The sequence below is a fragment of the Argentina silus genome (assembly GCF_951799395.1).
Source record: "Argentina silus genome assembly, chromosome: X".
Lineage (NCBI taxonomy): Eukaryota > Metazoa > Chordata > Actinopteri > Argentiniformes > Argentinidae > Argentina > Argentina silus.
The window spans coordinates 43503360-43520215 of NC_139653.1; the positions used below are offsets into that span (position 1 = coordinate 43503360).

Consider the following 16856-nt stretch of genomic DNA (forward strand, 5'->3'; position numbering starts at 1 on the left):
TCACTCTTTGTTACGGCACAAGTTATCTTGCAATCAGTGCCAATGTTTTAGTGCTAGTGCTACATACGGTACATTTGGGTCTTTGGACCGTATATGCCTAGCCTTACATTTAAATTGTGAATATGTTGTTTAAATTGCTGGTGTTTATTTTACAGCATGAGCCACCTGTTATGTCACTGAATTAATTGTCGACTCAATTAACTTTTGCATGCAAAATATAACATAGACAAACCCTGCGGTGGTCTAGACGGAGGATTTTGAATACTGATTTGTGGTTGTCACTGTCGGGGACTTGCTCAAGTATGTTACTGCATGAATATGGAGATATGTGTACACGCGTTGAGTGTCTGCTCTTCAAGCGGCGATTTATTTTTGGCATCTGACATTAGCGATCGCCCTTTTCCAATGCAAGCAGTCCACATGAAGACAAGCTGTGTTAACATCGCATGCTTGAAAAACGTTGCTTGTTTCTCTCTTATTTTGTAACTGGTGATGAGTGTTTGAGTCACGATGGATTACCTTCATAATAGGGACTAGCCACGCTTTGATACGGTGAGTGGTCGTAGAGGGAATACCAGGAGAGTAAGTGTCTGCGACATCGGCACTGCATGGTTGGAAAAGGTCAAATAGTGATAGGGGCGAAATGAATGACAGTGGCGCGTTTGACAGGAAATAGCTGTAAGAATAGTTTTCAATTAGATACGATTTAATATTGTGTGATATTGCAGGACAATGCAAGCTAAATAAATGTATATGGTGATGATGCAACCCGATACATCTAGATTCGTTTATTGCATCCATCCGATCGTACGGTAGCCTAAAGGCTACCCTTCGGCCTCCATAATTCACCAGATTCTATAGGCCTGTCTGTCTTGTGAAATATTATTGACGCATTCAAGAGAATATTGGAACTGTTGCTTCAACAACAAATCTCCAGCGGGCACCCTAGATTGTACGCTAATGTAATACGTTTTGATGGAATATGTGTCATTATTCGTATACATTTTTATTATTGAATGTATGAATAGGCCTGTTTTGTTTTTCTTTACTTATTATAAAATGTATATTTTAAATAATATTTTTTTCTCTCGCCATGGCTCCCTGCGGTGGGTCGGAGCATAGACACGTCTGGCATATCACAAACATAAAACGTCAAATAGTATTACTGTATGTGTCCATGAATAATAAGAACTTATACAGTGTCTCTGTGGATTTGTCTCACTAAAAGTCTTTGGTCTCCCCATGTTAACTGGATATACTGCATACTAGGCCAGCTTACTGATCATGCTTTTTCCCCCACTCTAAAACATTGCTCTTGAAGTGTTTTGACCTCCTATAAACATGGAATTGCTGTTTGAATAGGCTAGTTTAGAGTGGCCAGTGGACTAAACTTTAATGATATGTATTGTATTTGTTGTGATAACCTTCTTTCATTACATTATCCTGTTATTACCGCTTCACATTACCCTTGTATGAGTTAGTACAGTAGGTGGGCAGCTCAGATCAACAAGAAAGGCAGCTTGCTCTATACAAAGTGTTCTGTTTGTTTTCTTTCCAGTCTTTTTCCTGCTGTAGTAGCCTAGTTGCCTTGGATAACCCTTCACACCAACATGACAAAAGAGGACGAGATCCCTGATTGGGTGGGAGCACAAGCACAGGAGTTCTATGATAAATATGACCCCAAGGAGATCCTGGGAAGGTATATGTCATTTATACGCATGTGATTCTACATTATATAACATAGTCATAACATGAAGTTAAAAAAACATGCACCTGTTTTCTATATATTTTCTAAATAAATTATCACAATAGATATCTACATCCGAGTTTGAAAGATTCAATGACATGTCTAAACAAACAATAAACTCAACCTAGACTGCCAACCCCGTCCCCAGAGACAGCAGCTCTGTGTCATTCTTGCTGATTGTTAGACAGATCAGCTTGTGGTTATATAACACAACTGGTCAATGTTTAGGCAGTGTCCGCTTGAGTGAGTTTTGAGATAAAGGTTTGGCACTGAACACTGCCAATGATTGGTCAGTGTGTGGATTTATTATGTAACCTCACTCAGAGTCCCACATGCAGGTCAGGGCATCGCTGGCGTCATAAGAACATTGTGTATTACTCACGTCACATGTCTCACTCAGCTTCATCAAGGATGGGTCAGGCCAAAGAGAAGACAGTCAACAGCAAGCTTTGGTGCCCAGCCCTGGCCTACAGTACAGGCTTTGACTACTGTCCATAGGGAGACAATATAGAAAGCTCAAATAAAGACCAAACAGCTAGATAATGATAATAATGACAAGGACAATAGTCAACCCCAAGCACTGAAAGACAGTCAGCAGTCAACCAATGCAACCAAAAGCATTGGTACCCTGGTCTACATGATTTGACTACTGTCCATAAGACAAAACTAAAAAAATACTGAGACATAACACAACATCTCAAACAAATATCAAACAGCCAGATAATTAAATGTTCAATAATAGAGTGCATGCAATGTTCCTTCAGAATGTTGTTTTGAAGAGGAGTTGAATATTTTCCAAAGGAAGTTATCACCAAGTGTGTGTGTGTGTGTGTGTGTGTGTGTGTGTGTGTGTGTGTGTGTGTGTGTGTGTGTGTGTGTGTGAATAAGTCAACCATTACTCCTTTGCACCTCTGTGTTTATTGGGTCCATGTGCTCTGTGGAATATCACACAAACAACAGCGCAGCATATACTGTAACACACACAGCATCATCAAGTAGAGAGACATAACTCTTAACTGAGCCTTTTCTTCACATTTCTGAGGGTATGTACTTGCTTTGAGGTATTTCATTTGTTATACAAGTACAGTATAGTATTTATATTAATGTATTAATACCACACTAAATACAATAGTGATCAGAGGGTTGTTGGTTCACATCCCTGGTAGAACACTGTTTCCAAGAAATGTTTTTCCAAAGTACCCAGCTGTATAAATATAACATGTTTGAAATGTAAGCAATGTGAGTAGCCTTGGATAAGACGCTGATGTTTTTTCTGTCCTTGTGCGCTTCAGGGGAGTGAGCAGTGTGGTGAGGCGTTGTGTTGATAAACGCTCCACTCAAGATTATGCGGTCAAGATCATCGACATCACTCCCTCAGACAAGATGACTCCTCAGGAGATGGAGGAGATCAGAGAGGCCACAGTGAAGGAGATAGATATCCTCAAGAAAGTCTATGGACAAGAGAACATCAGTAAGCAAATCCAACATGACGCCTGTTATACACACGTGTGATACAGTACACATACACACATATATGTTATACAGTACATTACATACATATTTAGGCTACATACAGAATACATATATACTTCATATTCATATATATATAAAATTAACTCTCACAAGTCAGTGTCAACAAAATGCCATTGGAGAGGCAGGCATGAGCAAATACTACTGTTACAGAATATAGACTTAATCCATGCATTCAAGTTTTTTAGTCCTTTTCTATTCTACTCTATTTGATAATTATCATAGAAGAAGACAATATGAAAACACCTCGATTTGCATGTCATGTTGTGTTGTAGAGGATAAGGTTAGCATGGATCTCATGGAAACAGCTGAATTAGTTTACCTCAGTTCAAAGGTAACTTGGTAATGTCTGGATGGATCTCAGGGGTGAACAAATTTGGCCTTTGCCCTCCTCCACTGCTCCAGGAACAAACTGACGATACATTTTACTTGCTTTGTTTGAAAAAAAGCTCAGATTGATAGATAAGTTGTGTAACCACTCCTTGCTTTACTCTTCTGTTCCTGACATCCATGTTGAGCGTGTCTCACAGGTATTTGCGCTCTCTCTACAGTTCAACTGAAAGACTGCTATGAGTCCAAAGCCTTTTTCTTCCTGGTTTTTGACCTGTAAGTTGCCAATTTCCTAATATTTGCCGAGATTATTCAATGAATCCTTGTGGAAAAAAATAATAACTTCTTAGATAAAATCAATGGGGCCACATTTAGATTCAGTGGTGATTTAGAACAGTAATGATAGCAGAGAGACACAGGACTCTCTGACCTTTCACTACCCTGACTCTCATCAGTAAAATAGCTCCATTAGTATCTAATATAATCTAAAGGTTTAGGATGTAGCTTGAAACTGTAACTAGTGCATAACAATACCATCTTTCTTTCCCAGGATGAAGAGGGGAGAGCTTTTTGACTACCTTACGGAAAAAGTTACTCTAAGTGAGAAAGAAACCAGGTCAGAATCCCTCTTATTTCCATATTCATTCATCTTATTGAGATACTGTATGTATAATGCATGGAATTATTGTAATGCATGGAATGGAATGAGGAATAGTATCAAACACGTAATACCATTCCTTATCCCATTCCATGTATTACAATGAGCCTGTCCTCCGATTTCTACCTCCACCAGCCTCCACTGATAGGCACATCTCTCATCATGTTCCTTGGTCTCATTGCAAATTACCTCCACCAGTCTCCAATCATTGTGAGTCGATTAGTGAGTCGTTTTGGGAGTGATGTGGATTAGGAGTGACTTTGTGGTTCTTGTGGCCCTGTAGGAATATCATGCGTGCTCTGCTGGAGGTGGTCCAGTTCCTCCACGCCCAGAACATCGTCCACAGGGACCTTAAGCCTGAGAACATCCTTCTGGACGATGACATGAACATCAAGCTCACAGACTTTGGCTTCTCCGTTCAGATCGACCCTGGACAGACCCTCAACGGTCAGTTATCAAATGTTTATTATTAACACTTTAAGTAATATTAAATTGCCCCCCTATCCCTGTGTAGCAACACTGTAATTACTGTAACAACAACATTGTTCATTATTATAAAAGTATAAAGTATATAAATATATACTATATATACACTGTAGATATAGATATATAATATTATTATAGAAATATAACAATTATATAATAATACAAACAATATATATATTGAGAGCCATATGCTAGAGGTTCAGTCAGTTGAATCCTCATATGTGAACACTAGCTGTCAGTGCTATGCAGGGTAACCCTCTCTAGGGACTCAAGGCCCCTGTGTCTAGTTTCACAACCTGTCCCCGCCCCGCTGTTAGCTCATCTGACAAAGGTTAAGATGCAACTGGACACTTGTGCTGCTCCCTGGTCCCTCTGAGCGTGGGTTGACCTTTTAAAGGGGGACACTGTGACTTTTTGGGATGCACTAGAGAAGCAGACCGGAGTCAGTTTTAAAAAAAATAATTGACCCAATATATTTGAAGGATTACTTTCAACTGCTTTACTTGATTCTGTATTACAGCAATGTGTACCAAATAAACAGTTAAATAAACAGTTAAATAAAAGTTAAAAATGCACTTCTGATAAATGTTACTGTTGGCTAATGAGTGAAGATGCTCAACACTTAATGTTGAGAAACTTACAATAAACCTTTGAGATCAGATAATCAATAAACCTTTGAGATCAGATAATCAATAAACCTTTGAGATCAGATAATCAATAAACCTTTGAGATCAGATAATCAATAAACCTTTGAGATCAGATAATCAATAAACCTTTGAGATCAGATAATCAATAAACCTTTGAGATCAGATAATCAATAAACCGTTGAGATCAGATAATCAATAAACCTTTGAGATCAGATAATCAATAAACCTTTGAGATCAGATAATCAATAAACCTTTGAGATCAGATAATCAGTGGGATTCAGTCAGTTTTGATGGTCATGCAAGAATTCTATTTCATGTCATATTTCACATAATTTCTTCTTTTAAGGGACACATTTCAACATAAGTAATAGCTGCAATCATTAGGTTAATTGCGCTCAAGTTCACACAAACTCACACACGCTCGCACGCACGCATGCACACACACACACACACATACACACACTATACAACATACAGTACATTGTATGATCCAGGATTACCCCTCGCAACACATAATAACACTACAAAAATGTGTTCCAAGAAGACATATTCTCTACAGATTCGATACTAATGTTGTCTTTAGAATTAGAACACACAGAATATCCACTTATGTTCCATTCATGATTCATTCATGCCTTTTATTCTAACTAGTATTCACCACCTTCTATTCCTTCTCTACTCCAGAAGTGTGTGGGACCCCTGGTTATCTGGCTCCAGAGATCATCGAGTGTTCCATGGACCCCCACCACCCAGGATACGGAACGGCCGTTGACCTGTGAGTACCCCCCCTTTAGACACAGGACAGGGAGAGCTCAATGAAAAATGTAAAGTATGGTTTATTTCACATGTACAGTAACTTAGCATCCCCCCTATTATCGGGGCTCAAATATGCATTTTAGGCTACATTCATTCAACACACGTTTTAAATATTGTTGAACAATCAACACTGTGAGTTCGTTGAGTTCGGAAAAATACTAGCTAACATATTGACAACACACCAGGTTTATTTCACAAGTATACATATACTGTATGTACACACAATACTTTGAAGCCATCATGGTTCTTGAGGTACAGTAGTGTGCTTGTCCTGTAGGGGCAGACTTGCTGGTTCAGTTCAGTTCAGTTCAGTCAGGAACACTCACATCTTAGTTTAACCATTTATTTAATCTAAAATGGTTATACAATTAGACTTGCCCCCCCCCTCCCCTCCCCTCCCGAAAGATACAGACAGAGGAGAACCAAAGCACAGCTCTTCTGTCACCTGACAGACAGCTAGCTCTGGCTTAGAATGTCCTGCCTAAACTAAGCTTGCTATAAGCTCGCATTTCTGTAAAGCATTACCCATTAAGTCCATTAAGTGGGCAACAGTTGCAACAGTATAAAATCAACTAAACGTGTACAATAAAAGAATACAACAATAAAACACACAATGAACAGATTTCACAAGGGCACTTGTAGATATTCAGGTACTGCACCAGATGTTCCCCCTCAATTGTTATAATAGTCCTTCAAGGGCTTTTCACACTTCAGGGTTGACCCAAACCACACTGTACTGTCATGGATATTCACTTCCCACACTTAGTAGTGTGACATAGGGTTCTGATGTTTTGTTCTGCTTCCAGGTGGAGTTCAGGGGTGATCATGTACACTCTGCTGGCAGGATCCCCTCCATTCTGGCACAGGAAACAGATGCTGATGCTCCGTATGATCCTGGCTGGGAAATATGATCTCTCTTCTCCGGAATGGGAGGACCGCTCCGACACTGTGAAAGACCTGGTGATATATATATATATATAGATATAGATATAGATATATATATATATATATATATATATATATATAGTCATATAGTCATATAGTCATTATCATATGTTTAGTCATATAGTCAGTATCATATGTTGTGGGTTAGGGTTAGGGTTAGGGTTAGGGTTAGGGTTAGGGTTCGGGTTGTGTTCCATAGAGATAGCACAGAACACAGAAATAGTGCATACTGTACCAACACAAATACTGTATATAGGAAGAAAAAAAAAGTAACACATGAAACATGAAACCCTTTCGTGCCCCAACAGAGTTAATTTCCAACATTAGATTTTCGCACGAAAGCTGCGTACCACAGAGCTGACCCATGATTTCATGCAGATCTCCAGGATGTTGGTGGTGAACCCTGAGCAGCGTTACACAGCCAGCGATGCCCTGAACCACCCGTTCTTCCAGCAGTACGTGGTGGCAGAAGTACGACACTTCACCCCATTGAGGAAGTTCAAGGTACGACAAGTTGGACCAGCTTAATCACAATCAGAATTAGAATCAGAAAACGTGTGGCCTGTGGTGGTCCAGTGGTCTAGCACCATGGCCTACAGTGAACACACATATGCACATATGTCGTGGGTTAGAATCTGGCCCATGCCCTGCTGACATTACCTCTCCTCCTTACTTCCTGTCTTTCTCTACGACTACTCTATCCAATAATAACAAAATAAATACAAATACAAAAAATATGAGAGGACAGGACGAAAATATGTAGGACCACCCCACTTAAAAAAGATTACCTTTAGAATCAGAAAACATTATTGTCATGTAACTATGTTGCTTAGCTGCCCATTTTCCCTAGCTAGCTGCCCATATGATTCAGCTTGTTAACAGAAGTTAGTTAGCTAGCTGCCATTTTTGCCAGCTAGCAGCCCTTACAACCAAATTAGTTGCACTAAAAAGCCAGCTAGTTAACTAGCTATTGGCCTAAAACTCAGCTGTCTAACTAGTTAGGTGGCACACAACTTAACTAGTTAATTAGGTGGCATTTGTTCACAGGTCGTCTGTGTGAAAGGGGTATAAGATGAAAGGGTTGAATACGTGTTAAAACAGCATGCCGTAGTCATGATGCTTAAATCAAAAACTATTAGTGCTATTAGTTCGAAACTACTATTAGTTCAAAACATGGGATGCTGTGGCCGTGGGAATAAAAACCTCATTGAGAGCTTATTAGCTAGCGGATTTGTGAAACATTAAAAAAATATGCTAAAAGCTATATTTTTTCATACACTAACGCATATATAAGAGACCCAATCTATACTTAAAGATTTAGGAAAACCCCATTCATTTTTTCCATAGAGCGTCTGTTTTTAGATCCATGGAAGTAGATAATGCTGCTGTTTACATGCAAATTGTCGACAGCTCTTATGAGGTCTTTTTTTCCCCTCCCCATCGATGGGGTGTGGCCTATGTGCATCGATGGGGTGTGGCCTATGTGCATCGATGGGGTGTGGCCTATGTGCATCGATGGGGTGTGGCCTATGTGCATAGTCTCCACCAAGTGATGTCACTGACTTATCAGAAACCTTTGTTGGTTGTTCAGCCAATGAAAAAAAAGTTATCTTTTGAATTTCAAGCAACATAATTCTCTTTGTGTCAGGCAGGTATATAAGACATTTCTTGGTAGGAAAAGCGACAGCCACATAGTTCTGAAATATGGACCACAAACATAATAGTGGTGCTTCTAAAAGGAAAGCCAAAAAAGAAAGGAGGCAAGAGAGGCTGTTTTGCTTCAAAGTGTTCCACTCATTGCCAACTTCTTTCAAAAACCCTCTAATTGTAATAATGATGATAGCAGCACTATTGTCAGCTGTGAGGAAGGAACCAGTACTAGTTCAGTTTCCAGTAATATTGCCACTCCCCCACAGCCATCCTTTGAAGGCAAACCCTCAACAGCTAATGGTATACAAGAACCATCATTTCCACCTCAGGAGCAGTTGGGAAGTTCACAAGAATCAACAGTAACCAAGCCGTTCCTGGTGCTATGAGGTCACTGACCCTGCATTATGGCAAAGCACTTCCCGTGACATTGTTAAGTCTGGAATGTATGGAAAGAGAAACAGTCTCCTTCCAAATCGCAGTGAAAAATACCCAGCTTCAGTTCAAGATAGAGCGCTTGGTAGAAAGACTACAAGTTTCAACAATGAACTACTGAACTGTATATTGCCAAATGGGCAGAAGGTTTCTAGACAGTGGCTACTGTACTCACCCTCAACAGGTTGTGTGTACTGTTTTGCATGTAAACTGTTCTTCAGCAAGCTCGGTGGCTGTCAAGGGCTTAGTGACTGTAAGCACTCTGAAAGAATAGGGGAACACGAAAAGAGTGCAGAACACAGATCATGCATGGTTGCCTTGCACCAGCGGACAAAGGGCAGTGTTATATATGGAGATCTCATGCAGCAACATGATGGGGAATGTACATACTGGAGGGACATTTTAAAAAGAGTTGTAGCAGTGATCAAGTTCTTGGGTGAAAGAGGATTTGCGTTTAGGGGAGATGATGAACGGTTTGGGTCAACGCATAACGGTAATTTCCTTGGCATCCTAGAATTGCTATCACAATTTGACCCCTTCTTAGCTGAACATATTAAAAAGTCTGGCGGAAAAGGCAGAGGCACAATGTCCTATTTGTCATCGACAGTATGTGAGCAACTCATTGAGCTAATGGGTCAGAAAACTCGCGATGAGATTCGGAATGCCAAATATTTTTCAATAATTGTTGACTCCACCCCAGACCTGTCACATGTGGACCAATTGACGTTCATATTCCGTTTTGTTAACAGCAGCGGTAGAGGTCGAGGTAGAGGTCAGTCATATGACAATGCAAGCAACATGTCAGGAAAATATAATGGGCAACAGGCCCACCTGAAGCAAAAAAAACCTCTGATAGAGTATGTGCCTTGCGCAGCGCATTCACTTAACTTAGTTGGTGTTAACACCTTAGACGGCAGTAGCCCAGTGGCTGACGAGTTTTTTTAACATGTTGCAGTCACTGATGTCAGACTGACATTAAAATCGCTGTCCAGTACTCAGTGGAGTGCTCGGGCAGGGTCAACCAAGGCACTGTGGAGAAATTACACCCACATTAGAGAGGCCTTTGGTGGTATGTGCACTGATGGTAATGAGAAAACAAATACTCAAATTGAGGCCGCTGGACTATGTGCTAAATTGGACACCTTTGGGATGGTGTTCATGGCACATTTCTGGGACGCCATACTTGACCAGTTCCACGCTACAAGCATGCACCTACAGAAAAGTGACATTGACATCTCTCCAGCAGCACAGCTTTTGTCTTTGTTGAGGGATTTTGTGGCGGGACAGCAAGACCAGTTTGAGGCTTTTGAAAGGGCAGCCTTAAATGTGACAGGTGTCTCTCAGTCATATAAGCACGATCTTCAACGAAAGAGGAAACGCAAAACATTTGCAGATGAGAGCTCAGAGCCAGGTGTGACATTTGAGGGGAGGAAGAAATTCAAAATATAAACATTTTATGTGGTCATTGATAAGCTAGTGGCATGCCTTGAACATCGCTTGGACGCTTACAAGCCTTTGACCAGTCTCTTTGGAGTTCTGTTTATGTCAGATCAGGTGTCTAACAGTGATGTCATAGTGGAAAAGGTAAATGCACTCTCTGCTGCATATCCATCAGACCTGGACGTAAACTTTGCCAACAAACTCATCCAATTCAAGTCTTTCATGTCTGACTCTGAGGGTGAGAAGTGCCCAACTGAATTGCTTGAGACATTGCAGGCACTTAATCTGCAGTCAGTGTCAATGTTTTCGTGGCACTTCGGATTCTTCGAACTTTGCCAGTGACAAACTGCCAGGGTGAGCGGACATTTTCCCTTTTAGTCAGAATAAAAAATGAGCTGAGGAGTAGCATGTGCCAAACATGTCCCAGCTCATTGTCACTTATGTCAATAGAATCAGACCTTGTCAGACAGCTATATTTTGACGATCTAGTGGATGATTTTGAGAGGAGGAAAGTAAGAAAGACACCAACATTGGAAAGCAGGGGGGGGCCTCCAAAAGACATGTGCCCAAGGGCCTCACGGGACCATGATCTGGCCCTGCATCAACCATACAGTATATCACTATAAATGTTCAAATCCTGGTTGGCTCTAGAACATCTCGCTCCAGGCTCTAGAACATCTCACTCCAGGCTCTAGAACATCTCGCTCCAGGCTCTAGAACATCTCACTCCAGGCTCTAGAACATCTCGCTCCAGGCTCTAGAACATCTCGCTCCAGTCACACTGGATTTTAGGTTTTATTCTGTGAATAGAAAGGCGCCAAAAGTGAGATTTGTTGACACAGGTCTGTTTGCTACAGTTGTCATAGAGAACAACAACCAGTCGGGTAAATCTTGATTTTTGTTTAAAAAAAATGTAATGTAATCTTGGTTTTGTTCACACATTATTTATCATAATGCCATTGCCTATTTGGGAGGAATGCACCCCTGGCATGACACGCTCTCTCCTGCTGTCTTGCTAGATTGTGATTGTGTGAGCAAGTCCTCTCTCCCTCCCACTCCCTTTGTAATTATACACTACATAGCCAAAAGTATGTGGACACCCCTTCTAATTTGTGGATTCGGCTATTTCAGCCACACCCATTGCTAACAGGTGCATAAAAGCAAGCATACAGCCATGCAATCTCCATAGACAAACATTGGCAGTAGAATGAGTCGGACTGAAGAGCTCAGTGATTTTCAACGTGGCACTGTCATAGGATGCCACCTTTCCAACAAGTCAGTTCATCAAATTTCTGCCCTGCTAGAGCTTCCCCAGTCAACTGTAAAACGTCTAGGAGCAACAACAGCTCAGCTGCAAAGCAGTAGGCCACACAAACTCACAGAACGGGACCGCTGAGTGCTGAAGCGTGTAGCGCGTAAAAATCATCTGTCCTCAGTTGCAACACTCACTACCGAGTTCCAAAACTGCCTCTGGAAGCAACGTCAGCACAAGAACTGGTCGTCGGGAAATGGGTTTCCATGGCCTAGCAGCCGCATACAAGCCTAACATCACCATGCGCAATGCCAAGCATCGGCTGGAGTGGTGTAAAGCACACCGCCATTGGACTCTGGAGCAATGGAAACGCGTTCTCTGGAGTGATGAATCACGCTTCACTATCTGGCAGTCTAACAGACGAATCTGGGCAGATGCCAGGAGTATGCTACCTGCCCGAATGCATAGTGCCAACTATAAAGTTTGGTGGAGGAGGAATAATGGTCTGGGTTTTTCATGGTTTGGGCTTGGCCCCTCCAGTGAAGGAAAATCGTAATGCTACAGCAAACAATGACATTCTAGAGAATTGTATGCTTCCAACTTTGTGGCAACAATTTGGGGAAGGCCCTTTCCTGTTTCAGCATGACAATGCCCCAGTGCACAAAGCGAGGTCCATAATGACATGGTTTGCCGAGTTTGGTGTGGAAGAACATGACTGGCCTTTACAGAGCCCTGACCTCAACCCCATCGAACACCTTTGGGATGAATTGGAACGCCGACTGCGAGCCAGGCCTTCTCGCCCAACATCAGTGCCCGACCTCAATAATGCTTGTGGCTGAATGGGAGCGAATCCCCCCAGCCATGTTCCAAAATCTAATGGAAAGCCTTCCCAGAAGAGTGGAGGCTGTTATAGAAGCAAAGGGGGGACCAGCTCCATATTAATGCCCATGGTTTTGTAATGAGATGTTCAACAAGCACACAAGGGTGTGATGTTCGGGTGTCCACATACTTTTGGCCATGTAGTGTACCTAAACTGCTCTGCTTTGATTGTTAATCTGAAATGATCAAGCAAGCCATTGTGAAGGGCTATCTTATTATGATGAGTACAACCTTCAAAAAAGTATTTTACACACATCACGTGTCCAATACATGTATGCACAAATCGAAAAGAATTATTCTTTAGCAGTATTTGAAAACGTGAATAAGACCGTAAATAAAATAAAAAATATCACAACACAAACCTGTCAGTGATTGCTTTTATTGATACAAGTGGTGACTGCCGTGTCTTGGACTGAATAAATTTGTTGGATATCCAATCCAAAACTGAAGATACAGTTAAGCTATACAAGCTAGACCAAACTTTTTTTAGCCTACCGAGGCTATGATACTGCGTTTGAAACAACTCATACATCAAACTACAGTACAGTACTCATACATCAAACTACAGTACAGTACTCATACATCAAACTACAGTACGGTACTCATACATCAAACTACAGTACAGTACTCATACATCAAACTACAGTACGGTACTCATACATCAAACTACAGTACAGTACTCATACATCAAACTACAGTACAGTACTCATACATCAAACTACAGTACGGTACTCATACATCAAACTACAGTACGGTACTCATACATCAAACTACAGTACAGTACTCATACATCAAACTACAGTACAGTACTCATACATCAAACTACAGTACGGTACTCATACATCAAACTACAGTACGGTACTCATACATCAAACTACAGTACGGTACTCATACATCAAACTACAGTACAGTACTCTTGCAATGTAAACATATCCGTCATGCTCAACGATGCCTCCTGGTGGTTTATTTTGAGAGGTGAATGAACTGAGAAAAAAAAACGTGGGACTCCCGCGACATCGTCATACCAGTGGGGACTTTCTAAACTCCTACCTACTGTACATGGTCAACACTCAGTACATAACCAATACATACAGCAAATGTGAATGTTATACAGTGTATGATATGAAACATTGGCAACACTATCTGTGGATGGCCTGCCACCATCAAGGCCATGAAGCCAGGGTTGGGATGAATTCAGATTCAGTTCATGAATTAAGAACTCACATGGACAATGTTGAAGTACCTTGATGCATGTATACCTTTCATTCAAATCCATTATTTATCCTTTATGTATCCAGGTCCCATTGAACTAGAATTCTCCTTTGCAAAGGAGCCCTGGCCAGCATATTCAACTCAACTGCATTTAATACAATACAGCACAACAACACAAAAACCATAGAACCGAAAAGGTTAATGACTTCAAATGAAAAAAAGGTAATTTGCTTTGGCACATTGAACATACAGTAACTTATTTATTGCCCTTTGCCATTCCCAGGTCATCGCCATGACAGTGCTTGCTACTATGCGCATCTACTGCAACTACCGACGCGCCAAGCCCGTCACCAAAGAGGTGATCAAGAGCGACCCTTACGCAGTCAAGCCCATCCGCAAGCTGATTGACGCCTGCGCCTTCAAGATCTACGGCCACTGGGTGAAGAAGGGCCAGACCCAGAACAGAGCCGCTCTGTTTGAGAACACTCCCAAGGCCATCCTGCTGTCCATAGCCACTGAGTCGGAGGAGTCGCCCCTCCACACGTGGTAGTGCTGCTGCTGCTGCTGCTGCCTCTGTTGTTCTTCAGGCCAGGTGTGAATTAAACAGTGCTTAAAAAGATTAGAAAGTACTGTAACGGTTGCACTGAAGCAGTATTGTAACACATACTTAGTTTAGTTGTGTGGTGTGGTGGGGTGGGGTTGAGATGACTTGGCAGCTTGGTAGCTCGACTAGTAAAATCGTTCTTTTAAGTATAGATTAATCTCCAAAAGAAGACTTATTGTAGATCCAAAATCTGTTATTAGAAACGCTGGGGGTGCAGTGTTATGCAATGCAATAAGATGGAGGTTCTATAAGGAGCAGAACGACATCCTTTTGAAGATACTGTTACATGACGATAATGCACATCACTTTTGTAACCACTGTACTCTGGCTTATGCAGAAGAAGTGCGAAATGTCTCAGAGAGTTCCGAGATAATTGAATATACAGGGAGAAGACTATTCTGTTCTATTGTGACAGAGAACGATGTTCATTCTATCATTACATTGTGGAGTGTTCTGAAACATTGTGCTCTTCTGAAAAGTCTAATCAAGGACATAACTTATGATTAATAAGGTCATTTGTTCAACATCATGGGCTTATAGAAACACACTGTGTCTTCTTCTGGGCTGTGGCACAATTGTGTCATGTTAAATACTACTAGAAGTGTAGTCGGATAGCATCCTTCTCTATACAGTCCTATGGACAGATAGAGTCCCAGACTTAGATAGAGTCCCAAACAAAAATTACTCCGCCAAGCCACAGTTTGACATAATATGTCCCTGTATAGAGGAGGATGCTATCCAGCTACTAGAAGTGAAGACTGTTCTCTGCCTGCAAAGCAATGCCTGTGAAGCTTCTTAGCGCTGTGTAGTGTTTGTCTCTCCTTCTTTCAGTGTTGCTAGGAAGTGCAATGAACCTGCATACTTGAAATGGCATGTACTCAAACACGTGCATTGTCTTTTTATTTGAACATTATGTAGATTGTACTGTTCTTGGTAATTTACTGTAAACTGTTTTAAAGGAGAGTGTGAATGTTGATGGGGAGTGTTGATAACACTTTCAATACAGTGCATTCGGAAAGTATTCAGACCCCTTCAGTTTTTCCACATTTTGTTATGTTACAGCCTTATTCTAAAATTGATTAAATTCATTTTTCCCCCACATCAATCTACACACAATACCCCATAATGACAAAGCCAAAACTGTTTTTTAGAAATGTTTGCTAATTTATTAAAAATGAGAAACTGAAATATCACATTTACTTAAGTATTCAGACCCTTTACTCAGTACTTTGTTGAAGCACCTTTGGAAGCGATTATAGCCTCAAGTCTTCTTGGGTATGACGCTACAAGCTTGGCACACCTGTATTTGGGGAGCTTCTCCCATTCTTCTCTGCAGGTCCTCTCAAGCTCTGCCAGGTTAGATGGGGAGCATCGGTGCACAGCTTTCAGGTCTCTCTAGAGATGTTCAATCGGGTTCAAGTCCGCCACTCAAGGACATGCAGAGACTTGTCCCGAAGCCACTCCTGCGTTGTCTTGGCTGTGTGCTTAGGGTCGTTGTCCTGTTGGAAGGTGAACCTTTGCCCCAGTCTGAGGTCCTGAGCGCTCTGGACCAGGTTTTCATCAAGGATCTCTCTGTACTTTGCTCTGTTCATTTGTCCCTCGATCCTGACTAGTCTCCCAGTCCCTGCCACTGAAAAACATCCCTACATCATGATGCTGCCACCACCATGCTTCACTGTAAGGATGGTTTTGGCCAGGTGATGAGTGGTGCCTGGTTTCCTCCAGACGTGACGCTTGGCATTCAGGCCAAAGAGTTCATTCTTGGTTTCATCAGACCAGAGAATCTTGTTTCTCATGGTCTGAGAGTCCTTTATGTGCCTTTTGGCAAACTCCAAGCAGGCTGTCATGTGCTTTTTGCTGAGGAGTGGCATAAAGGCCTGATTGGTGGAGTGCTGCAGAGTAGGTTGTCCTTCTGGAAGATTCTCCCACCTACACAGAGGAACTCTGGAGCTCTATCAGAGTGACCCTTCTCCCCCTATTGATCAGTTTAGCCGGGCGGCCAGCTCTAGGAAGAGTCTTGGTGGTTCCAAACTTCTTTCATTTAAGAATGATGGAGGCTACTGTGTTCTTGGGAACCTTTAATACTACAGATGAAAGTACTCTTCCTGTACTTGTACTCTTCCCCACATCTGTGCCTCGACACAATCCTGTCTCTGAGGTCTACGGGCAATTCCTTCGACCTCATGGCTTGGTTTTTGCTCTGACATGCACTGTTAACTGTGGGACCT

The 16856-nt window shown here is 41.6% G+C and overlaps 1 protein-coding gene across 1 annotated transcript; it reads left to right on the forward strand.

The window, feature by feature from the left end:
* Positions 1-427: 427 nt before the first annotated feature.
* Positions 428-14574, forward strand: phkg1a (phosphorylase kinase, gamma 1a (muscle); the record flags this gene model as incomplete). Its single annotated transcript, XM_083696291.1, has 10 exons — positions 428-552; positions 1559-1699; positions 3040-3218; positions 3829-3883; positions 4158-4223; positions 4549-4712; positions 6083-6173; positions 7021-7174; positions 7538-7663; positions 14308-14574. The coding sequence occupies exons 2-10, from the start codon at positions 1611-1613 to the stop codon at positions 14572-14574; spliced, it is 1191 nt and encodes a 396-aa protein (XP_083552417.1). The 5' UTR covers positions 428-552; positions 1559-1610.
* Positions 14575-16856: the final 2282 nt, after the last annotated feature.